The 25,909-nt window shown below is 39.7% G+C and overlaps 1 protein-coding gene across 1 annotated transcript in view; it reads left to right on the top strand.

Annotated features, from left to right (window-relative positions):
- The window catches only part of ARSA (arylsulfatase A), a 48,034-nt gene extending 37,534 nt beyond the window's left edge, over window positions 1–10,500 (top strand). Inside the window, exons 7-8 of the mRNA XM_089655307.1 lie at window positions 3,906–4,008; window positions 9,841–10,500. Coding sequence (XP_089511433.1) covers window positions 3,906–4,008; window positions 9,841–10,139 — 402 coding nt within the window. The 3' untranslated portion in view covers window positions 10,140–10,500. The remainder of the gene's footprint in view (window positions 1–3,905; window positions 4,009–9,840) is intronic.
- Window positions 10,501–25,909: the final 15,409 nt, after the last annotated feature.

Below are 25,909 nucleotides of genomic sequence, written 5' to 3'. Positions count from 1 at the left end.
TTTCATTCTTCTTCTCATTCTTCTTTTCATTCTTCTTCTTCTTTTCATTCTTCTTTTCATTCTTCTTCTCATTCTTCTTTTCATGAAGAAGAAAAGAAGAATGAGAAGAATGAAAAGAAGAATGAAAAGAAGAAGAAGAATGAAAAGAAGAATGAGAAGAATGAAAAGAAGAATGAGAAGAATGAAAAGAATAATGAAAAGAAGAAGAAGAATGAAAAGAAGAAGAATGAAAAGAAGAAGAAGAAGAATGAAAAGAAGAAGAAGAAGAATGAAAAGAAGAATGAAAAGAAGAAGAATGAAAAGAAGAAGAAGAAGAATGAAAAGAAGAATGAGAAGAATGAAAAGATTCTTCTTCTTCTTTTCATTCTTCTTTTCATTCTTCTTCTTCTTCTTCTTTTCATTCTTCTTTTCATTCTTCTCATTCTTCTTCTCATTCTTCTTTTCATTCTTCTTCTCCTTCTTTTCATTCTTCTTCTTCTTTTCATTCTTCTCATTCTTCTTTTCATTCTTCTTCTCATTCTTCTTTTCATTCTTCTTCTTCTTTTCATTCTTCTTCTCATTCTTCTTTTCATGAAGAAGAAAAGAAGAATGAGAAGAATGAAAAGAAGAATGAGAAGAATGAAAAGAAGAATGAGAAGAATGAAAAGAAGAAGAAGAAGAATGAAAAGAAGAAGAAGAAGAATGAAAAGAAGAATGAGAAGAAGAATGAAAAGAAGAATGAGAAGAAGAAGAAGAAGAATGAAAAGAAGAAGAATGAAAAGAAGAATGAGAAGAATGAAAAGATTCTTCTTCTTCTTCTTTTCATTGTTCTTTTCATTCTTCTTTTCATTCTTCTCATTCTTCTTTTCATTCTTCTTCTCATTCTTCTTTTCATTCTTCTTCTTCTTTTCATTCTTCTTTTCATTCTTCTCATTCTTCTTTTCATTCTTCTCATTCTTCTTCTCATTCTTCTTTTCATTCTTCTTTTCATTCTTCTTTTCATTCTTTCTTCTTCTTTTCATTCTTTCTTCTTCTTTTCATTCTTCTTCTTCTTTTCATTCTTCTTTTCATTCTTCTCATTCTTCTCATTCTTCTTTTCATTCTTCTTCTCATTCTTCTTCTTTTCATTCTTCTTTTCATTCTTCTTTTCATGAAGAAGAAAAGAAGAATGAGAAGAATGAAAAGAAGAATGAAAAGAAGAAGAAGAATGAAAAGAAGAATGAGAAGAAGAATGAAAAGAAGAATGAGAAGAATGAAAAGAAGAAGTATTTCAGTACAGCAAAAAGTGTATCTGCAGAGAGCTCCGCTATTTCTGACAGTTCTCTGACAGTTCCTTCACATTTACAGCGGTTGAAACATTGTATCTATTTCCGAATAAAAACATCTGTATCCTAAATGGAAACAAATAGATACAATGTTTCAACCGCTGTACATGTGAAGGAACTGTCAGAGAACTGTCAGAAATAGCGGAGCTCTCTGCAGGGACACTTTTGCCAGCTGATCGGGAAAAATCCGATTCGCGCACCCGAAGTATGCTAATATTCGGATTCGCCGCGAATCAAATTTTTCCTGAAATTCGAAACGAATTCCACTTCGCCTGGTTCGATTCGCTCATCTCTAATTATAATAATAATAATAATCACTTTTACTCAGAAATAGTAAGAGTGATAGAAAATACAGAAAAACAGATGTATGACACTTACCCATACATAGTGAGCGACCCCATGCTGGCAGAGTGGACAGATTCTGCTCTCCTGCATCCACCTTGTAATGCAGTCAGTTTGAAATTGGTGACCGCAGGGTATTCTGGTGGATTCAGCTTCCTCTTCTATCTCCAGTAGACAGATGCTGCACTCAGGCATCTTCTCAATGTCCTGGTTACATACTCTGGAGGCTCCCTGGTTCTGGCTGGTTCTGATCTACTGGAGAGTAGTTATTGTCAGGGTTCTGATCTTTTCCAGAACACTGAGGCTGCTGTTCTTCAGGCTCCCGGGCCAATATTTAAGTTCTGGATTCTCTGATTTCATATTCCTGATATGTGCCTACTGTACCATGTACTTGTATGAAAGTGTATCCTGTTCTTTTATCTGAAATCCCTGGTGTTCCTGCAAGTCCCTCTGCTTCCCTGTTACACACTGACCACACTAGGCATGAGAGCACAGCATGGTCAGTTCTCTAGCTGTGCTGGGAACTCAGTCTGCAAATTCCAATGATCAGGCTTGTGCTCAAACATCCCACCCCTGCACAGTCATTCACTGGGAAGATCAGTGTGCTGCTCTTTCTCCAACCCCAGATCTCTATTCTCAGCTGCATAAGAAGTTTAAAGGGTATTTGATCACAGAAAACAGGGAAAGGTATTTATAATGTTTATAACGTATTTATAAAGCCGAATATAGTGTTATCAGCATTTTGCCAATAGGAAAAAAGGTGGCAATATTGGACGCTGAAAATGCGCGATTTTACCCACCATGTGACTCAAAAAAGCACATCAAAATGCAACACATTTTTTTTTGAATGCATTTCAGGCATGGTTCACACCTATGCAGTTTGCATTTTGTCCGTTTTGCGGTGCATTTTTGCATGCACGTTTTTGACGCATTTTGTTATTTATTTTGCTCTTTTTAATTTTTTTTATGCGTTTTTTTTATGTGTTTTCAATGCATTTCAAGCCTGGTTCACACCAATGCAGTTTGCGTTTTTTCTATTTTGCAGTGCATTTTTCTTTTTTGCCCGCATGTTTTTAATGTGTTTTTTGATGTGTATTGTGTTTTTTAATATTTTTTTTTTGGGCCAACTTGTTGCTGAGCAGATTAAGAATGCAAAGTGCATCAAAAGCGCAACACGTGTAATGCATTTTCATTGCATTTCAGGACTGGTTCACACCAAGGCAGTTAGTGTTTTGTTTGTTTTTCAATGCTTTTTGTAGTGCCTTTTGAGTTTTTGCACGTGTGTTTTTGACACTTTTTAAAAAAATTTTTGCCAATTTGTTGCTGGGCAGATTAAAAACACAGCAAACGTGTGAAAATGCATCAAAAACACACTACATACATTTTCTGCAGCATCTCTATTTAAGTCTATTGAACCAAAAACGCAACGTTTTGTGGTTATAAAAGTTCCTGACCCTTTCCAAAAACACAGTAGCTCAAAAAATCATAGATGTGAATGTGTCCCATAGAAAACCAGGTTAAATGGACTGTAGTGTGTCTCTGCAAAAAGCCCTAAACAACCCATTAGTGTGAACCATGCCTCAATGGGGAGGTGCGCTTTTTTTTAACTCGCCAAATATGCAGCAAGTAGGATTCTAAACACTGCAAGGGAAGCGCAACAGACCAATGTGAAGACATACATTGAATTTAAAAGGATGCATTTTTCTTGAGCTTTTCTTGTGCCTTTTTTTAGTGCAAAAGCACTGCAAAAACTGCAAAAAAGCAGCCTAGTGGCCAAAAAGTGCTGAAAATAAATTCATCTTCATTTAAATTCATGATGATAATTAAAATGTCGAATGCAATACAATTATATATTTTTGTTTGTTTTTGTTCTTTAAACATTTTTTTAAATAACTGTCCATTTCAGTTTTGGTTTTTTGGCCAAATGCATTTTGATGTTTTGGTTTCGGTTCAAGAATTTTCATTTCGGTGCACCACTAGTTTTGACTCATGTTAGGAAAGGTTGGAACTTAAAAGACATGCATGTAGGATTTAAATGCCTTTACGGGTAACTTCAATGAATTTCAGGAAAATGTGTTTTTTTTTTAACCTTCAACTGTCATAATGAGACTCTTAATATAATCCTTTTCTAATTAGATGTTTTTAATTGCTTATTATTACTAGATTTGCCATACTTAGGAATTGAAGTCATGTGATGCAGTATTAAATGAACATGAATCCTGCCAACACTTTTTTTTCCTTGCATCTTTTTCCTTTTAGAGTCCAAGGAACACCTTTTATTACTACCCACCTAGTATCGATTCAAAGCGTGGCATTCATGCTCTGAGAATGGGAAAATACAAGGCCCACTTCTATACGCAGGGTGAGTATAGGCTGCTTTATTTTATATCAATGACTATGTTGTTGGACAGTGTTGGTAGGCAGTGGATGTGTCTGCCAGTTGTTCACTACACACTATTAATAACAATTGAAAAGAACGGTACTCTTGCAGACAAAGTAAAAAATTATTTTCCCCTAGAAGTGGGAGTTTAAAGGGCAGCGTTGATCAATGAGCCAAGGTATCAAAGTCAAAAACATTTTCTAAAAAGCACAATGGTTTATTGATACAAAATGATTAAAAATGAATCTTAGTATTCAACAAGCATGGTTACAGAAGGTTGCATATAGAGTACTGTGCATAGTCAGTTTGATAGTCATACAACCAACGCGTTTCGAGATTAGAACTTCTCGTCTTCAGGGATGCAATACATGACTATAAATATATTCTATAATGTAAGAATAATACACATTAACATCTTAATAACAGATTAGACAAACATGCCGCACATGGACATAAAAAATATCTCAAAATACTGACCCATAAATTTAAGCTTGTTTAATATAACCACATAAGCATTTTAAAAGAACAATGAAGGTTATACAGAAGTGCTGAAGACAGATGTTGTTTGGGTACACCAATGTCCGCCAATGCCACTGGGGTCACTATAAGGGGCCAGGAATGGGAACCACATCCATGCTGTAGAATTTAATAATATCTCAATATAAATGTATATAATTCAGTCACCTAGGGCTTAGTTATATCTAATGATATTAAAGAGAACCTATATTAAGAAACCGTAGTCTATTGTAGAGCTTGTACAAACACCAAAGTGTATACATAACCCAAAGAGCATTCAGTGGAAGAAGACTTATTCTGAAATTACTACAATAGTCCTGGGTGAAGAGGCCCACTATATATACGATGGTAGATTAAAGATGGCTGCGGTGTTCCTCACCAAACCAGGGCTTTGTGGTCTAAAACAAAGAGAACTACATCTAGTAAAGCAGCAAAGATTGAAATAAATTGTTGTAATATAGAGTGATGGCTGATAGCATACCTTTTCTTGATAATATATAAATATGTAGAGAGGCACGATGGTGTGTCTATGTGCAGCACAGCAAACGTGGTAAAGTGAAACAGCCTTATATAGTCTAAGTAGAAATCTGATAATAAGCAAATCCAGCACATGGAGGATTGAAATGCAGCCAATTGGGGGCCCACACAATTAAGGACTGCATGGGAGACCAGTCCCGGCTCATTGGCACACCCTCCGGCAGATGCGATGTGCAGTGTGACTCCGCCCCTAAAGGCAGAATGACTTCACGCCTTCAGCGCATGAAGGGTAGCGCCACTGACGTAGGGCCAGAACGAGGCCCAGACTACATAAAAAGGGCCAAGCCTCAACCTGGGTCAAAGTGTGAGCAGCGGTACCCAGGAAAAAGGGTCGCTATTGGTGGAAAAATACACTACACTACCTGCCACCAAAATACACTCCATACATAAATAGGTTAGTCAAAGATAGAGGAAGTCACTCATACATGTCTTGTAGCTTTCCATGACCATCAGCTGCTTATAAATTTTTGTGCTAATTCCACTGAAAATGGCAGTACTAGGGTTTCTGGTTTAAATCCCAACCACGGCACCACCTGCCTGGAGTTTTCATGTTCTCCCTGTGCCTGCGTGGGTTTCCTCCAGGTACTCCGATTTTCTCCCACACTCCAAAGATATACTGGTAGGTTAATTGGATCCTGTCTAAACTGGCCCTAGTATGTGTATGTATGAATGTGAGGTACGGACCTAAAAACACTGAAACAGAAAAATGAATTACCGTAAATAGTGTTTTTAGCTTGTGGAGTTCAGATACTACTACTATTATTATTATACAGGATTTATATAGCGCCAACAGTTTACTCAGCGCTTCAGCATTAGGGACTGATGTGAATGTACAATATATTAACTAGTCCAAGGGTTTTTGAAATATGTATATATGGACTAACCTAAGAATCAAAAATCCATACAATTGACAAATTCTGTGCTCCTCCAATACCTTCAGCTTAGACATTAAGTCACCAGGCAATTTGATTCCGCATTACCTATGCTTATAGATAATTGTTTGGCTGCCGCTTTAGTTAGAGCCTTGCCACTTTTGCATGGAGACGTGGATGAATGAGTGATTAAAACTTTAATAAAAACACTGAAACAGAAAAATGAATTACCGTAAATAGTGTTTTTAGCTTGTGTAGTTCAGATACTACTATTATTATACAGGATTCATATAGCGCCAACAGTTTGCTCAGCGCTTTTCAATATAAAGGGAGACAATACAGTTCAATAAAAGATGGATAGGAGGGCCCTGATCCTTGGAGCTTACAATCTAGGAGGGAGGGGTTAGTGGTACAAGAGGTAGTAACTGTGGGGGATGGACTGGTAGGAAGAGTAGAAGATTCCATTATTAGCTGAGGGCAGGATAGGCTTCCCTGAAGAGATAGGTTTTCAGAGATCGCCTAAAAGTGAGCAGAGTAGGCGATAGTCTGATAAATTGGGGTAGAGCGTTCCAGAGGATGGGGAAAGCTCTGGAGAAGTCCCGGAGATGAGCATGGGAGGAGGAGACAAGGGAGCTAGAGAGCAGGAAGTCGTGCGAGGAGTGGAGAGTACGGTTTGGGTGATATTTGGAGACAAGATTGCTGATGTAATTTGGGGCAGAGTTATAAATGGCTTTATATGTTATTGTGAATGTTTTGAATTTTATCCGTTGGGCAACGGGAAGCCAGTGGAGGGATTGGCAGAGAGGGGTGGCTGATACAGGATGGTTAGTAAGGTGGATGAGTCTGGCAGCAGCATTTATGATAGACTGAGGAGGGGATAGCCTGCGATTAGGTAGGCCAATGAGGAGGGAGCTACAATATTCAAGGTGAGATATAACAAGGGAGTGAATAAGTTGCTTAGTGGTTTACGAGGTTAGGAACGGCCGTATCTTGGAGATGTTGCGGAGGTGAAGTCTACAATATTTGGACAGTGATTGGATTTGGGGCTGAAAGAACAAATGGGAGTCTAGCACCCTGGCATGAGGGGAGGGACTGATGATTGTGTTATTGATTTTGATGGAGAAGTTAGGGGAGGGGGCACGGGCTGGATGGAATACTAAGAGCTCAGTTTTGGAAAGATTGAGTTTGAGAAAGTGGAGAGACATCCATGCCGATATGAGGTTAGTAATGCTAGAGGAGACTGAAGGGGTGAGGTGAGGAGTAGAAAGATAGATTTGTGTGTCATCAGCATAGAGATGGTACTTAAAGCCATGGGAGTTTATCAAGTGACCAAGGGAGGAGCTGTAGATGGAGAAGAGTAGGGGCCCAAGGACGGAACCTTGAGGGACCCCTACAGAAAGAGGGAGTGAAGAGGAGGAGCCAGAGTTATAAGTAACGCTGAAGAAGCACTGTGATAGGTAGGAGGAGAACCAGGAGAGAGCAGAGTCTCAGAGGCCAATAGAGTGGAGTTTTTTGAGGAGGAGGAGATGGTCAACCGTATCAAAAGCTGCAGATAGGTCGAGTAGTAAGAGTACGGAATAGTGGCCATTGGTTTCAGCAGTTATTAGATCATTAGTGAGTTTTAATAGGGCAGTTTCAGTGGGGTATAGTGAGCGAAAGCCAGACTGTAAAGGGTCAAGAAGGTTGTTGTCAGGGAGGTAGGAGCTCAGGCGATTGTAGACTAGGCGTTCTAAGAGTTCAGAGGTAAACGGGAGTAGAGAGATGGGTCTTAAGTCGTTCAGGTTGGTGGGGTCCAGAGAGGGCTTTTTAAGTATGGTAGTGATGTGCGCATGCTTTAGAGGGGAGGGGAAGGCACCAGTAGAGAGGGAGAGATTGAAGATGTGAGTGAGGGAGCATAGAACGGATGAAGAGGGTGACCGTAGTAGTTGTGAGGGGACAGGATCCAGGGGGCAGGTAGTGAGACGGGCTTCTGAGAAAACTTTAGTAACCTCTTCGGTAGTAGCAAGGTCAAAAGAGGAAAGTGTTGAGGGAGGTTTAGTATAAGGGGGATAGATGTCTGTGCAGTGGCGATGACCCTACGAATTGCATCAATCTTGCTTTTGAAATGATTTGCAATCTCGTGAGTAGTGAGTGAGGTGCTGGGTGGAGGTGAAGGTGGAGAAAGAGAGTTAAAAGTAGAGAAGAGACAACGAGGACTGGATGATAAGCTATTGATGAGAGTGACAAAGTAGGCTTGTTTGGCAGCATGGAGGGAGGAATTGTATGTTAAGAAAGCAGATTTATATAGGGTGAATGCTTGGTAAGATTTGGTTTTTACGCTACAATCGCTCCAGCGACTATGTCGTTTAAGATTTCTGGTGTCATCAGTCTGCCAAGGTTGTAACGGTTGGGGCCTGATGCTTCGTGGTGTTAGGGGAGCAAGTGAGTCTAGTGTGGATGAAAGAAAACTGTTGTAGACGGTAGTGGCCAGGTGAGGGCAGGACAGGGGAGAGATTCTGTCATAGAGTTGGTCAGTTGCAGAGTGGAAAGCAGCAGGGTTCAAGTTGTGAAGGCTTCTGCAGGTAATTGTTTGCTGCTTGGAGGGATACGTGTTTGAAGATGAGGACACTGTGAAGGTGATGAGATTGTGATCAGAGAGAGGAAAGGGGGTGTTTGTGAGGTTGTAGGGAGTGCAAAGATGGGAGAAAACAAGGTCTAATGTATTCCTATCAGAGTGAGTGGAGGACTGTGTCCATTGTTCTAATGCAAAAGATGAGGTTAGGTTGAAGAGTTGGGATGTAGCCGGGTTGTTGACATTTAATGGGGATGTTAAAATCTCCAAGAATGATAGTGGGTAGTTCAGAGGAGAGAAAGTAGGGTAGCCAGGCGGATAAATCAAGAAAGCGGGACACTGGTCCAGGAGGCCGATAGATCACTGCAATCCTCAGAGAAATGGGAGAAAACAGCCAAATGCAGTGAGTCTCGAAAGAAGAGAAACATAGAGAGGGAGGGTTAGGAAGGACTTGAAAAGTGCTCAGTGGGGATAGAAGCAAACCAACTCCACCTCCTTTCCGACCACTGGGTCTGGGTGAGTGGGTCCAGAGAAGGTCTCCATAGGAAAGTGCTGCGGGAGGAGAAGAATCTGCTGCTTGAAGCCAGGTTTCTGTAATTGCTAGTAGGATAAGGGAGCGGGAGACAAAAAGGTCATGGACAGAGGTGAGCTTATTACAGACAGAGTGGGCATTCCAGAACGCACTTGAAAAAGGGAGGGTGGTTTTTGGGAGCATGGGGAATGATAGTAAATTGAGGGGATTGTGGCTATTCCTGGAGGAAAGAGGGTGGCTGGTGTGGGGGTGAGATACTGGAGGACCAGGGCGATATCCCCAGAGGTTAGGAGAAGAAGAAGGGTGAGGAAAGTAAGATGGGAGCGGGATGTATATGAGTGTACATGTCTTCCTGTCCTGGTGTTTGGGTCAGCAGGAGAGTGAAGTATCAGCAGGAGGTGATGAGAGCAGTAGTAGGGAGATAGTAGCAGTGAGGGTGAGATGTGTAATCTTTGGGGTGGAGCAGAGGGGTAAGGAAAGGAGATTTTGGGAACGCAGGATAGTAATATGAAAAGGAGGCGTAGAGATGGCATATTTAAAGGTAGGTTGAGTGGGAATCAGATACAGTTTAGCTCCACTTTAATTAGCCATGCCAAACAGGCAAAATGTTTGCCTTGGCTTAAGCATTACAAAATGCACTGGTCCTAAAAGTATGAAAACAATAGGTGGCATTTAAAATATTTACAAAAAAAAAAACGCACTTATAATAAAATCAGATACCAAGTTATCAAATTTTTGTGAGAATTCCATGCATTATTATTATAATTAAAGTATTTGTTTTGTTTGTTTTTATTGTGTTCACAAAGGCGCATTTCATAGTGAGACAACTCCAGATCCAGACTGCCATATAACAGCACTGTTGACTGAACATAACCCACCTCTCCTTTTTGATCTTGATAAGGATCCTGCAGAGAACTACAACTTGTTAAAGCCTTTCATCCCCAAAGACCTGGAACCTATCTTGACTGAAATCCTGAATGAGCGTGACAGGTTCCATACGAATATGAATTATGCACCAAGTGAGCCCAACAAAGGCACGGATCCTTCGCTAAAGCCATGCTGTAACCCAGAATGTACTCCTAAGCCAAGCTGCTGCCACTGTTAGATCTTAGAGATGGTGTGAATGAAGATGCAGTGCCTTTTGAAAATAACCTACAAATCTAGCTGTCAAATCAGAACTGTGCTGAAAGTCCTCAGTTTTCTTTCAGCATGAAATCCCTGCCTTTTGTGTTGTCTTACTTTGCCTATTGCCTATATCCATATGTGCTATATTTAAACAGATCCAATTTCCCATCCTATCCTACTGGATCTACAAACTCCAACTGGCTCATTGTCTTCAACCAAAAATCAAATGCAAATCACTGAAATTCAGCATTTGTTAAAGGGAGTAACCATCGTAGAATCTTATTGTATAATCAGTTTGCGTTGGTCAGTAATTCTTGAAGAATTAAAATTCTGTAAACAAATGTGTAGAAGTGTGTGTCAGTTTTTAAATGTCTTGGTACTGTAAGATTGCAAAGCTTATTCAAGATGCAATGACTGTTACTGCTTTTAGTATGATCCTCTATTGTTACCATCTTTTTACATTTACTTTTTGAAATTAATCCTTCTCCATCTTTTTTCAAATATACAGTTGTGTCCAAAATTATTCAACCCCCACTGAAATTGAGTGTTTTGGCCAGTTTGACATTGCTTTTGATCATTCAGTCATCTTGCTTACATTTACATTAAAGAGGCACTTGTAGGTCAGACAAATATAACATAACAGTTATAATGAAATAACCACAAATGTCTTTTCTGTGCTCACAGCATTATCAGTTTTATTCAACCCCCAAGTGACATTCAATCTTAGTACTTAGTACAGCATCCTTTTACAGTTATAACAGCTTTTAAACGTGAAGCATAGCTTGACACAAGTGTCTTGCAGCGATCTACGGGTATCTTCGCCCATTCTTCATGGGCAAAGGCCTCCAGTTCAGTCACATTCTTAGGCTTGCGCACTGCAACTGCTTTCTTTAAGTCCCACCAGAGGTTCTCAATCGGATTTAAGTCTGGTGACTGCGATGGCCACTCCAAAATGTTCCAGCCTTTCCTCTGCAACCATGCTCTAGTGGACTTGGAGGTATGCTTGGGATCATTGTCCTGTTGAAAGGTCCAACGTCTCCCAAGCCTCAGGTGTGTGACGGACTGCATCACGTTTCCATCCAATATCTCCTGGTACTGAAGAGAATTCATGGTACCTTGCACACGCTGAAGCTTCCCTGTACCTGCAGAAGCAAAACAGCCCCAAAGCATGATTGACCCTCCACCATGCTTCACAGTAGGCAAGGTGTTCTTTTCATCATAGGCCTTGTTCTTCCTCCTCCAAACATAGCGTTGATCCATGGGCCCAAACAGTTCTAATTTTGTTTCATCAGTCCACAGAACACTATCCCACAACTTTTGTGGTTTGTCCACATGGCTTTTGGCATACTGCAGTCGACTCTTCTTATTCTTTGGAGACAGCAAGGGGGTACGCCTGGGAGTTCTGGCACGGAGGCAGTGTGCGTCTTATTGTCTGGGCTGAAACTTCTGTACCCACATCTGACAAATCTTTTCTCAGTTCCTCAGCAGTCACACGGGGACTTCTCTCCACTCTACGCTTCAGGTAGCGCACAGCAGTCGAAGTCAGCATCTTCTTTCTGCCACGACCAGGTAGCGTTTCAACAGTGCCCTTTGCCTTGAATTTGCGAATGATGCTTCCTAAGGTGTCTCTTGGTATGTTTAACATCTTTGCAATCTTCTTATAGCCATTGCCCTTCCTGTGAAGAGAAATCACCTCTTCTCTTGTCTTCCTGGACCATTCTCTTGCCTTCACCATGTTTGTAACCACACCAGTAAATGTCTAGAAGGAGCTGAGTATCACAGTCATTTTAAAGCTGCCTAATTGGTGCTTATTATGCTTGATTGCTGCTCGGTGACATCCACAGGTGTTTTCAATACCTGATGGAAAGCACCTGTATGAACCTCTGTTCTTCAGAGTGGTAGTCTTTAAGGGGTTGAATAATTGTGGCAATGAAGAAACCACATAAGAACCATTTACTACTGTATTACATAAACAATTGATGTCATTTTAGTTGCATTTGGGTAGTTACAACGTCCTTGTAGGATTTGATTCTGAATACAATTCCAAATGTACACTATAGTCCCTAAACCCCTTTACAGCATTGGGGGTTGAATAATTTTGGACACAACTGTAATATCATGCACTATCCCCCTTCTTGTATTCAGTATCTGGGTGGCCAGATCAGAGTATTGATGACTGTCCAAAGGCTTGTCCTTTATGGAAAATGGCAGTGTCTTGAATGATTTTCAGCAAGACCAGGTTCTTCAAGGTTCTAGTCAAGAAAGTGTCTTAGCAAGTTATGGCATTTTACCAGTTATGATGTCATATTCATTTAAAGCTGAATTTCTAGCAGATATATACTGTAAGACACACATTAAAAAAGAGAAGTATGGCTAAAGCTTTTTATGCCACACTTCTCTTCTGGGCTACAGGAGTGCACTTACTTTTGCTCTCGTGTGACCCAGGGGCATATTTACCACAAGGCAAACAAGGCATTTGCCTAGGGTGGCATTTTTTCAGGGGGGCAGCAGCATTTTTCAGGGGGGGCAGCACTGAAAGAAGAGATGGAAGAAAGGACACACGCAGCATGGTAACTAGGTGGGATCTGAGAGAGGCTGCAGGTTGCTTGATGGTGTATGTAGAGCCTGACTCATGTTCCCGGGGATGTCCGGAGCTGTGAAGGCGAGAGTCTTCTCTCTCACTGGAGTAGGAGGGGTAGCCAGTGTGAAGGGGGCGGTGGTAGTGGAAGGCTTTCTCGGGTGGGGCTGAGGTGGGGTGTTGTTGGTCAATGTCAGGCTCTTATCATGGGGGAGGGGGTGTTTTTCATTGTCAGGGTCTCTCAGTGAGTGGGTGGGAGAACCAATGTTTGTGTTGCCTAGGGCAGCACGAAACCTAAATACACCACTGGTGTGACCCATAGTGAGCTTGTAGTGGGCTAAAGCCCGCTGTCAGCTGATGTGACTGATTCGCTCCAGGATCTGGAAGGACCTCGACCATATTGTCAGAATCCTCCCAGCTGCCTGATTGACAGCTGGCTCTTGCTCTCAGAACGTGACTGACAGCTGAAGCCAGCTGTGTTTGCCCCTCTCCAGCCTGGTGCTGCAGTGACCATTGTGAGGGGCATAGCAATCGGTGGTCATGTAATTACTCTGTTCTCGGTCTTAGAGTAGATGAGGGACAAATGCAGAATCACACTGATGCTGCAACATTGAGGTGAATATGTATGCTTGTTTTTTTCCAAGTCCATACTTCTTTAACCACTTCAAGACCACCCAGTAGCAGATGTATTGCTACAGGGAGGCCGCACTGCTGCCGGGACTCAGTGGTCCTCGCAAAGCTGAGAGGGGAGAGATCTGTGTGTAAAGAATACAAAACTCTCTCCTGTACTTGCTGCGTGCTCTCTCCTGTACGTGCTGCTTTCTATCACTCTGCACAGCAGAGAGATAGAAAGCAGCAGGTCTCCCTAGTAAAACAGCACACAGTTTACACAGTAAAACACAAACAGCACAGTTAACCCTTTGATCTCCCCAGATGTTAACCCTTTCCTGCCTAGTGTCATTAGTACAGTGTCAGTGCTTTTTATTAGCACTGATCACTGTATTAGTGTCACTGGAGATGTCAGTGGCGGTCAGGATGCCCACCACAGTCCCGCTATAAGCTGCTGATTGCCTCCATTACTAGTATTAAAAAAATAAAAATTCTAGTATATACTGCAATTTGTAGACGCTATAACTTTCATGTAAACCAATTAATATACACTTATTGTGATTTTTTTTTTTTTTTTTTAGCAAAGACATGTAGCAGAATACATTTTGACTTAAATTTATGAAGAAATTAAATTTTTTTATTTTTTTTAATTGGATATGTTTTATAGCAAAAAGTCAAAAATATTGTTTTTTTTCATAATTGTCAGTTTTTTTTGTTTATAGCACAAAAAAATAAAAAATGAAGAAGTGATCAAATACCACCAAAATAAAGCTCTATTTGTGGGAAAACAATGACATAAATTTAATTTATGTGCAGCGTTGCAAGGAATACACAATTGTCAGTTAAAGTAACGTAGCACCATATCGCAAAAAATGGCCTGGTCATCAAGAGGGGTAAATCTTCCGGAGCTGAAGTGGTAATATACTATGAATTTTTGAATAAATTGCTAAATGTATTTTTGCGTTGTCTCCAGAACAGGAATAGAGGAGAAATCTTCTGGGGACACTAGTTCTGGTGGTGCTGATGACAACCAGGGATTCCTTTACTTCGTGTTTTGACTTTGGGACAGAAAGTGAAGGGAAATCTCCCCAATAGAATACATTGCAAAAAAAAAAATGCAGAGGTCATACTTAAATGATTGAATAGCTGTTCGACTTGCTAAGTAACAATTCAAAACCCAAAGCCTACTTTATTTTATCTATATGTAGTCTAGAATATTTGTGTCATTACAGGTAAAGTCTCCGCCATTTACAAAATAATAGATTATGTATAAGTTGCAGTTAGGTGATGGGGTAGGCACTACAGAGAGGAAGAGAGAGTATGAAAACTGCAGCTGCCCAAAATCCACTTCACTTGGGAAAATACCACACTGCTGTTTTGAAATTGGATCATCCGTAATACAGGAAACAAGGTAACCTCATGATGAAGAACAAGGTTTCAAACCTGCATGTACTATTTACAGAATCCAGAACCACTGGTAGAGATTCCTCCCAACATCACTAGACTTCATGGTTGTGGTATGCAGATTCAAACACAGTTTTTGCATGATGATTTTTCTTCTACCCAATAAGAATTCTAGTTTTTTTTTCAAAGATAGAATGTTCTTTTGGTACCAGTACTAAATCCTAGATAACTACAAACCATGACCCAATGCTTTTCAGTGACGTTTCAGTGACTATAGGACATTTTATCAACCTGTGTATACAGTATTAGCTCACTAACCTTGGACTTTCTAAACCTTTAGCATTTAATTGACTTGTGATAACATTTATGACACATTCTATTTTAGATAACTTAGAGATTCTTGTATGTCATCATAACTATTGATTACTATTTGAACTTTCAAAATAAACAAATACTTTTATTGACTTGGTTTTAGGTAACTGTACTCAGCACAAGGTCAGATGGGCAATGTAATGCATTATAGCACACTGTGATTTTCCTAATTGAAGATCGCTCTCAAGAGTCATGTGATGGTGGAAAGTAATGCCAGCTGAAGCTCATACTGAATTGATGACAGTTATCAGAACTGTAGCATGCTTTACAAATGTTAGGTTAAAGCAGTATTAAACCCAAAAGCAAACATTTAATATATTGCAGCTTACCAATTCCTAGATGTGAGGGTTGCATTCATTCTCTTTTTTGGGCTTTCTCCTTCTATTTTCATCTGGTGATCCAACCAGCAATTTTTTTGTTTTTCAAAAGTTCAAGCTCTAGAGAAGTATGTATTAGTTTACAAGGCTGAGACAAACCATTTAACTGGCAGGGATGGTAAAATGATCAGCTTTTATTTATTTATATAATACCTTTATTCCAAAAGGGAAAAAACTGTTTGCTGCACACTGATTATAAAGTGTGAGCTGGAATTTGGCTTTAGTTAGTGTATTTAAATCTGCTAATACTGTATATTTAACACTCCCTTCCCCAGACTGACAATGCTGTTTCCTGCTGTGCCTCCTGTGCTCATTCATCCAGAGTTGTGTCTCACTATTACAGGAGGTGTGTTAGTTAGGCTGGATCACCAAGTGAAAACAGAGGAGAAAAAAGCCAAAGAAAAGAAAACCGATGCAGCCACCACATCTAATGCTTGGTAAGCTTCAATATACTACATTTTTGTATGCAGAGTAAAAGTCAGCGCTAGAATGAATAATTCTGGTAGAAAGCAATGCAGGTCAATATACATAATCCTCTAAATATGATATACGCATATAGGGTGCAGCTCCAATTATAATATAAAACAAAGCAACTAGAAAAGATAAAAAGAAAGCACAAAAAAAGGAATCACAAAAAACCTTTCACCAATAATATAAGTGAATATATAGGACACCGTCCATTTAAGAACAAATATCATATAATGTATTATAATAAAGTCCACTGATTACATCCACGTGTCTGTATATTTCTCCCACCAAATAGAGGATACAGTATGCAAAGTAAAAGTCAGGGCCAGAGTGAATAATGCTGGCAGCCAGCAGCACAGGTCAATATACATAAACCTCCCAAATTATATACTGTACTTCTATAGTTTGCAACGCCAAATTAAATGTAAAACCAACCAACAAGGAAAAATAGAAATCATAAAAACTAAAAATATTTCACCATAAATAAAAGTGAATAGAGACTGTCCCTTTAAGAACAAATATATAGTGTAATATAATAAAGTCCAATGATTAAATCCACGTGTCTGTGTATTTCTTCCACCAAATACGACAATGACACCATCAATGCACACTCACCAGCTCCCAAGCTGCATATATGTGAGCAGCAAAGGCATGTACAGCTTTTTTTTCTTTTCACTTGTTGGTGTGTTTTATATTATAATTTGGAGCTGCACCCTATATAAGTATATTACATTTTTGGTTTTGGGTTTAATATAACTTTAAAGAGTAACTGCAGACAACAAGTGAAGTGCTAATGTCATTCAGAAATCACAACAGCTCTGCTAATGTCAGAAAGTTTAGTCAACGTTACTTTAAAGTTTACAATATGTAATACATTTTAGTAGGTTTAAAAAAGCTCTCGTATGTGTTTCTGGGTGAGGCTGTAGCCTCTTGATTCTGTTATATGAAGCACCCTCAATGAACATTGGTTAGTACGTCCAGTGTACACTTTTACAGATCCAGGAATACCTTAATATTGGCCAAAGCGTAGTTTTAAGCAGTGGTATGGAATGGTACATTATAACTACTGGATAGCAAAATCCTGAGCAGTATAGCTAATGTCAGTGGTGGATAAAGTCCACATTATTGCTTAATTAATTATGAGAAAAAATTACTTATAGGAAAATGCCTATCCATGCGGAAAAAAAAATGTTTGTGAATTAAACATGGTATGAAAAGAGCATTATTCCAACAACATACATATCCAGGCACGTTATAGTGTAATAGACAGAGAAAAACACAACTATAAGATTCCTTAGTATTGCCAAAAATCCAATATATCGGAACATATCTCCATCATGCTTAATAAAACAAGTTGAGTATTTGAGAAGAGTTAACAAACAAACTAGATTATTTGCGGCCATGCCCAAGGAAAGGCCATTTTGTTCTAATTACACCCTGCATGGCTCTGATGGCGCACAACAGGTCCTCCTCCTGAACACCCCTGCTATTTTGCCTGTTGTTTGCTATGGAGCTCAACATTATTAGTGTGCCTCATACAGCGGATGGTGTAGAAGGATCATCCCCTAAAGAAAAGGGGAGAAACTTGATTAAACCACAAAGAAGAGCTGAAGAAAAGTAAGAGAGGATAGAAAAAGAAAGAAGAGGAAGAAGAGAAAAGAGAGGAAGAAGGAGGTGCAGTAGGAGTAGGGGAATTCTCCGGGTCACGGGGGGATCCATGAGATATCTAATCCATGGGTCCCAAGTTTTCTCAAAGAGGGCTATATTGTCATGTAGGATCGCTGACAGGTGTTCATTTGTCATGATCCATGTCAACTTGCCCTCAAGAGAAGAAAAGGGATCGTGCAAGACTTCCAATTGAAATTCTAGCTGCTGTAAAGATAAAGGTTATCAACCATCTCGTGTATCTTGGCACTCCCTCCGCTGGACTTCCCAATAGAGCCTGTTGTGAATTTTTAATGAGATTCACCTGGATGAGGGAATAGACAAAGTTATATGTGCGAATCCAGAACCACCTCACTTTTGAGCATGTCCACCAAATGTGGAAGACTGGTCCTTCTTGACCACAGCCCCTAAAACATAGGGGAGAGGCATCTGGAATACAGGACGCTATTCTCACAGGCACCATATACAATCTCATAAAAAAACGTATAGTTTGCCTCTATTAAGGGGGTATTTATAAATGATTTAGAGGCATATTGGGCCAATTTTCCCCTTCTGCAGTGTCCATTGGCTGACCCAGGTCTTGTTCCCATTTTTCCATGTAAGGTAATTTGAAAGAGTCAGAATGTAGCAGGGTATGTGAGTTCAAAATTTTAAGGAGAAATTGTCATGAGATACATAGCTGATGGATATAAAGAAGTATTACTATATTCTGAAAATCCAAGCTGAATCCCTCAAGGAACCAGATGCATGTGGCACTTGGATCTGTTCTGATCCATGCTATAGATCAGGGGTCTCCAAACGTTTTAAACAAAGGGCCAGTAAACTGTCTTTTAGACTTTAGGAGGGCCAGTGGGTGTAGAAAATGCATCAGGCTTGTTGGTCAGTGGGATCAAAAAAATTACATAGCACTTGTGGTTAGAGGGAGCAATAGTGCCCCATTGTTGGTATCAATGGAAATAATAGAACTCCATCGTTTGTGTCAGTGGCAGGAATAGCGCCCCATCATTTGTGTCAGTGGCAGCAATAGTGCCCTATCATTGGCATCAGTGGAAAGAATAGAGCTCCATCGTTTGTGTCAGTGGCAGGAATAGTGCCCCATCATTAGTGTCAGCGGCAGGAATAGTGCCCCATTGTTGGTATCAGTCGAAGGAATAGTGCCCCATTGTTGGTGTCAGTGGAAGGAATCGTGCCCTATCCTTGGTGTCAGTAGGAGGAATAGTGCAACATTGTTGGTATCAGTGGGAAAAATAGTGCCCCATTGTTGGTGCTAGTGGGTGTAATAGTGCTCCATCTTTGATGTCAGTGGGAGGAATCATGTTCAGACGTGGAAGGAAGTATGGCCCATCATTGGTACCAATGGAAGGAATATAGCCCCACTGTTGATGTCAGTGAGAGGAATTGTGCCCCACTGTTGGTGGAAAGAATGATGCCTCATCATTGGTGTCAGTAGGAGAAAGTAATGCCTTGTATCAATGAGAGGAATAGTGCCCAAGGGCCATGTAAAGGCAAGCAAAGGGCCACATCCAAACCTCAGACCACAGTTTGGAGACCACTGCTATAGATACTGAGCAGTGTGGTCAGACAGTGCACTACCCTCTTCCTTCCCCAACTATCGTCCAACTACACTGCTTAGAAAGTGATGCATACAGTACATAATAAAGGCTGGTACACTGGAGACGAGTGCCACCATTCAGCACAGCAGGAGTACTGTACTGACTGGGTTAGAACATTTTATATAGCTTTTCTGAGGTGTGTCCAAGCAACTGAGGATGCTGAGGAGGAAGTTATACAAACTACAGTATATTGTCACAGGCAGCACTGGTGGAGCTGTGTGAGTAGTTGTCTGCCTGTAAACATAGCCTGCGATGACTGTGGAAGAAGTTCCCTGATATGCATCCAGGCAACCATGGATGCCAAATGTTTACAGACAGTGGCTGATCACATGGTCCTGCCAGCGCTACCGTATGGTTTGTATAATTTCCACCTCCGCTTCCTCTGTTGCCTACAACCCCTGGCAAAAAGTATGGAATCATCACTCTTTGAAAATGTTCATTCAATTGTTTAATTGTGTAGAAAAAAAAAACAATCACAGTCATGCCTCAAAACTATTTTCATTTAATATTCCAACCTTCTGGCTTTACACTTAAAAAGATAAAAAAAGAAAGAAAACTGTAGTCAATTGCAACTGTTTTGGCAGATCAAGCAGAGGAAAAAATACGGAATCACTCAATTCTGAGGAAAATATTATGGAATCACCAGGTTCTTTGCAATTGTAAAACAAACATCTGCATCAGATTACATCTGCTAATTAGTCTGCAGTTAAAAAAGAGTGCTTGCACACCTTGGTGAACTATTGCACCAAACTGATTGACATAAATCATGGCTCCAACACGAGAGATGCCAGTTGAAACAAAGGAGAGGATTACAAAACTTTTTCAAGAAGATAAATCATGACGGAATGTTGCAGAAGATATTGGTTGTTCTCAGTCAGCTGTGTCTAAAATCTGGACCAAGTACAAATCAAGGGAAGCTTACTGGTAGACATCAAAACGTCAAGATAGAAAACTTAAAGCATTATCCCTTGAAAACAGAAAATGCACAACAAAACAAATGGGCAGAAACTGGAGTCAATGTCGGTGACCGAACTGTAAGACATACAGCAAACATAATTTTTACATACAAAAAAGCCAAACGAAAACCAATCATGGACTGTGGATGACTGGATGAAATTGATATTCAGTGATGAATCACGAATCTGCATTGGGCAGGGTGATGATGCTGGAACGTTTGTTTGGTGCCGTTCCAATGAAATGTATAAAAATGACTGCCTGAAGAAAACATCCAAATTTCCACAATCATTGATGATATGGGGTTGCATGTCAGGCAAAGGTACGGGGGAGACGACAGTCATTAAATCTTCAATAAATGCACAAGTTTATATTGAGATTTTGGACACTTTTCTTATTCCATCAATTGAAAGGATGTTTGGTGATGATGACATCATTTTTCAAGATGATAATACATCTTGCCATAGGGCAAAACCCATGAAAACTTTCCTTCAAGAAAGACATATGATGTAAATGGCATGGCCTGCAAATAGTCTGGACCTCAATTTAATTGAAAATCTATGGTGGAAATGAAAGAAAATGGTCCATGACAAGGCTCCAGCCTGCAAGGCCAATCTGGCAACTGCAATAAGAGAAAGTTGGAGCCAGATTGATGAAGAATACTGTTTGTCAATAGTTAAATCCATGCCTCAGAGAATTCAAGCTGTTATAAAAGCCAGAGGTGGTGCAACAAAGTACTAGTGGTGTACTGTAGTATTTTTTTCATGATCACATAGTATATTCCTCAGGATTGAGTGATTCCATGTTTTTTTCCTCTGCTTGATCTGCAAAAACAGTTGTAACTGACTACAGTTTTTTATCTTTTTTTCTTTTTTTAAGTGTTTCTTAACCACTTTAATACCAGGCACTTTTACCCCCTTCCTGCCGAGGCCAATTTTCAGCTTTCAGTGTTGTCGCACTTTGAATGACAATTGTGCAGTCATGCAACACTGTACCCATAAAAAGTTTTTATAATTTTTTTTCACACAAATAGAGCTTTCTTTTGGTGGTATTTAATAACCACTGAGTTTTTTTTTTTTGCTAAATAAACAAAAAGAAAACCTGAAACTTTTGAAAAAAACTTGTTTTTCTTTGTTCTTGTTATAAAAGTTTGCAAATAAATAAAATTTCTACATGAATTTAGGTCAAAATGTATTCTGCTACATTTCTTTGGTGAAAATACCCCAAATTAGTGTATATTATTTAGTCTGTAGGAAAGTTATAGAGTCCACAAACCATGGCATATATACAGTATCTGACAATCGATCAATCAATGTACTGACGGCCAATCTCATTTCTTGAGGCCCGAAAATGCTAGCATAGTACAAATACCCCCAAAATTACCCATTTTTGAAAAATAGACAGTCAAATGTATTTAGCAAGAGGCATGGTGAGTTTTTTGGAGGTTGTCCTTTTTTTTTAGAATTTTTTGGAAAATGTAGAAACCTAACAAAAAAAAAATCACAATTTTTTTTTTTTTTAAAACATATTGTCACCAGCCCAGTAGAGCGTGGTTATATAACTGGTGTGGCAGTGATCAGGGACACTGGTGACAGTATGTAAAAAAATAATAAAAATAATTTAATTTTAATTTTTTTCAAATGTTTCTATTATTTTTTTATTTTTTAAAACATTGTTTTTTCTTTTTTTACAATTTTTTTTTTCAACACACTGTGACCAAAGCAATACAATGTTAACATAGGACCAGGATTTTTTTTTTTTTTTTTTTTTACACTTTATGTTGCTAATACCAATGTATTTCATTGATAGTTGCAAGCATTGTTACTGAATGCAACTAATTCATTCAGTCTTTTGTTGTGATTAGTTGTGATTGGGCAAAGCTGATCATATGATACAGATGGGCTGTGATTGGCCCTGTCTGTACCATGTGACAGCGTTGATCAATCACAGCTAACAACATAATTGTATACAATGAATGGCATGACAGGAAGCCATCCATTGTATACAATTGACATGTGATCTGCTGTGATTGGTCACGGCAGTCACATGACACTGGCAACGGGCCGGTGTAGTGATATGTCATTGGCTGTGTCCCATGAAACTAGTGTATAGTGTCAATTTAAAGCAACCTAAGGCACCATTCCAAAATGTGTCTGACATCTAGTTGTTTGTGTTTTATTTTGGTGTAAACTGTTTTTGATATGATATTGACAGTAGTTATAAAGTGATAATTTTTACCCTCATCATAGTTAGGTTCAGGTTTGTGGTTATAGATTTAGTGTAATGGTTAGGTTTAGGAGTTGTTTAAAGCAGAACTGCACCCAAAAAGGGAAGTGAAGCCACAAGCTGTCACAGCCAGGTGCCCACAGTTAATATACCAGCTCCAGGGAGCGAAGACGGTTCCCGGCACCCCCTCGGGTGGGCACACTACTGGATCCGTGGACAGATAAGTGTCTGTTTAATAAAAATCAGCAGCTGCTGACTTACATTTTTACAAAAACGACTGGAGCTCCACTTTAAGAGTTATACGTAGAAGTAGGGTTGAGGATGGGCTAAGATTATGCGTTACATGATGTTTAAAGTACATTGCACTCAAAATGAAAAGTTTAATATTTGACATCATTTAGTTTTAAAGCAAAAAGTACCAATTAGATGAAAATTTCCTTCTTCCCAAAAAGATGTGGGGGCTTTCCACTTTGACGAATAGTGCAAAATCCCACTGCAAAGTATGACAGAACTATAAAAAAGTACTGCAGGTGTTCTGCAGGACCTCTTTCATTATCAGGTCCTTACTATTACACTCACCGATCCGTTTTGGTATCTGTGTTTATGATTCTTGCCATTTAACTTTTCAGTGTCATGAAAAAGCATATCTACAAGCCTGCAGAAAGAAGTCAGTTTGATAAATGATGGATATCAAGTTTAACACAGTCTTGTAACTAATAAATACCAAATGTATCTATTTAGAATGTTGTTAGTGATTAGATTAGTTTGAAAACAAACTGCTGTAGCAAATAATATTGGAATATTGAGCAGAAGTCCAATGTGTTTTAAAGTGGAACATGAGCAATTGTTAATGTTGTTGGTGAGTCCTAATCAGCTTCTTGGAAGATACAAAGCCAGAGGTTTGATCGATTCACACTCAGAAAGAATAGGATAAATTAGTAAAAGGAACCTCTGCAGGAAATAAACCTTAAGAGTAACCGAGGCAAGGCTAATAGGCATTCAAATATTTACATATTCTTAAAGCAGAGCTCCACCCAAAAGTTCCACTTTAAGGCCTCCTTTCCAGCTCCTGTTTGTGAAATGAAGCTTTTGAGGAGTTGTGGGTACCCTATTTTGACAGATACCCACTCCCACATCAGCTCTGATTGCCCATGTGCAGTGGGCACCCCGCTGTGAATCCGCAAGCTATCACAGCCAGGTGCCCATTAAAGGAGAGAGGACAGAAAGTGAAAATGGCTGGGCCAAGCACAGCGCTGGATCCTGGGACAGGTTAATGGCTGTTTATTGAAAGTCAGCAGCTACAGTTTTTGTAGCTGCTGACATTTAATTTTTACTTTGGAGACTGGAGCTCTGCTTTAAAATGGAAGGCACTAAGCTTAAATCAACTCCCACTCCCATTCTAAGTATATTCTATCTACCATTTAAAAGGAAAGATATGTATACTTGCCTATTATGAAGCTGCTCCATCCAGTCACATGATCAGCTGTCAGTGTAGAGGATGGACAGCCGACAATGAATGCCCCATAGTAAGCCTATGGGTGATGTCATCGCTCAGGCTCTGCAGCCATTGTTGGCAATCTGTTCTCTTTGCTGAAGCCAGCACTGTGTGCACATCATGTGACCAGACCAGAGAGATGTCAGAATAGGTGAGTATTGGCATCATTCCTTTTACAGAGTAGATAGAATAGACTTAGAATGGGGGTGGGAGTAGATTTAGGCTTAGTTAGGGTTTGACTTGTCTTCCACTTTAACAAGCAGTACATTATCTTTGAAATAGGCCCTTACTAACCTGCTCATGATCTCTTCTAAAGGAGTGGAGCCACACACCTGCTATAAAATGTCACACCTACAAAAGTTGATCCGCTATCAATTGAGGAGGGGTAATTCCAGGTGTATCCAGCCAACCCTGCCGTAACTGCTTGAACTTACAATAAGCATTGCAATGTTGGTATGTGAGTTTTTCCTGTGGAAGTAACAAATTAACATAATCTATCCATTGCTTACTAGTCGGCAAAGCCGATGATAACCAGTACCTTGCAATCAACTTCCTAGACAGAAATAAAAGTCTAGACATGCACTCCTGGTTGGAAAAGTTCTTGATCCAGTGCCCCCAGCAGACACCGCAAGGGATCCTGGGGAACAGTATATTGAGATACTAGAGAAATAAAATGGAGAATCTCACTCCAACTCCATATCTCTAAGGAAAACCCAGAGCAGAAGCTCCAGGATAAAGCCTCAGGTACACATGAACTCCCGTAGACGTTTAGCTGTCCTGGCAGTAGAAAAACACTAAGCATGGTAAAAACACGCTTAGCATCGTTTAGCACTTGAATGTTTATTCATTTGATTGGACACAGTATTTTCAATTGACATGAATAAATGCCTAAATGTGGCTAGCATTTAGACACGTTTACATGCGTTTTTGCCGCGTTTCGCATTTCTTGCCAAAAACATTCCTTTAACTGTCCCTAAACTCTGCTGCTTCTAAACTCTGGTAAAAGCCTACGTGTGCATGGACACATAGGCTTTTATTGAATTGAGCTCAGGGATTTTGGCAAAAAAAACACCAAATGCTCCTAAACTCACGTTTAGGAGCAGCAGTGTACACAAGGCCTTAGAGAGCACGCTGAGATGTTGAGAGAGTGGACTTCAGCAACTTTAGTCCTTCTTCTGTGAAACTTGACAATGAATGGATGTCAAATATCCAATGCTTCTTCAAATTTTGGCATATATCAAAGTTTGGGAACATTCTGAGTGCTCAGTATCCCCCCTTTGGCAGAAATTACAGTCCCCAAACATTTCTTGAAGCCAGGTGCATGTTTGTGCATGCATGCACAACATAATTGAGAACTATCCATAGATTTTAAATTATAGTCAAGTAGCAAGAACGCCATTGTTTTTAGAGCACTGTTTGAGTGAAGGGATGGTGTCAGACTGCTGAAGAGCCATGCGACTGTTTATTGTAATGAGACATGGTCTTACTCTATGTGCTGGATGCACAGGGTATTATAAAAAAGTAAGAGACCCATATTTATTATTGTATAGCGGATAGTTTGCAGCATTTAAAGGTGGCTATACGTGGCCTCTGGATACAGCTGCACTCTGTGTACAATGGCCAGTTATCTAAACTGGACAATTAGCTGTGCAGAAAACTCCACAGAAGCACCATTATTTGACACACACTATGGAGGTTATTTACTAAAGCTGGAGAGTACAAAATCTGGTGCAGCTCTGCAGAGAAACCAATCAGCTTCCAGGTTTTATTGCCAGAGCTTAATTGAACAAGCTGAAGTTAGAAGCTGATTGGCTACCATGCACAGCTGCACCAGATTCTGAGTGCACCAGTCTTAGTAAATCTACTCCACTGTCTGAATCTAAAGCTGCTCAAAGATTCTATTTAAATATCCCTACTTGGATGAGATGGTTACATGTGAACAGCAAAGGTACAATTCTGACACCCGCTGTTGACAGCTGCTGATCTTTA

This window comes from Staurois parvus, unplaced genomic scaffold (genome assembly GCF_062004578.1).
Source record: "Staurois parvus isolate SC_StPar_1 unplaced genomic scaffold, SC_StPar_1.0 ptg000832l, whole genome shotgun sequence".
NCBI classification, from domain to species: domain Eukaryota; kingdom Metazoa; phylum Chordata; class Amphibia; order Anura; family Ranidae; genus Staurois; species Staurois parvus.
The sequence above is the reverse complement of the archived record's forward strand: the minus strand, read 5'-3'. Positions and strand labels throughout refer to the sequence as shown.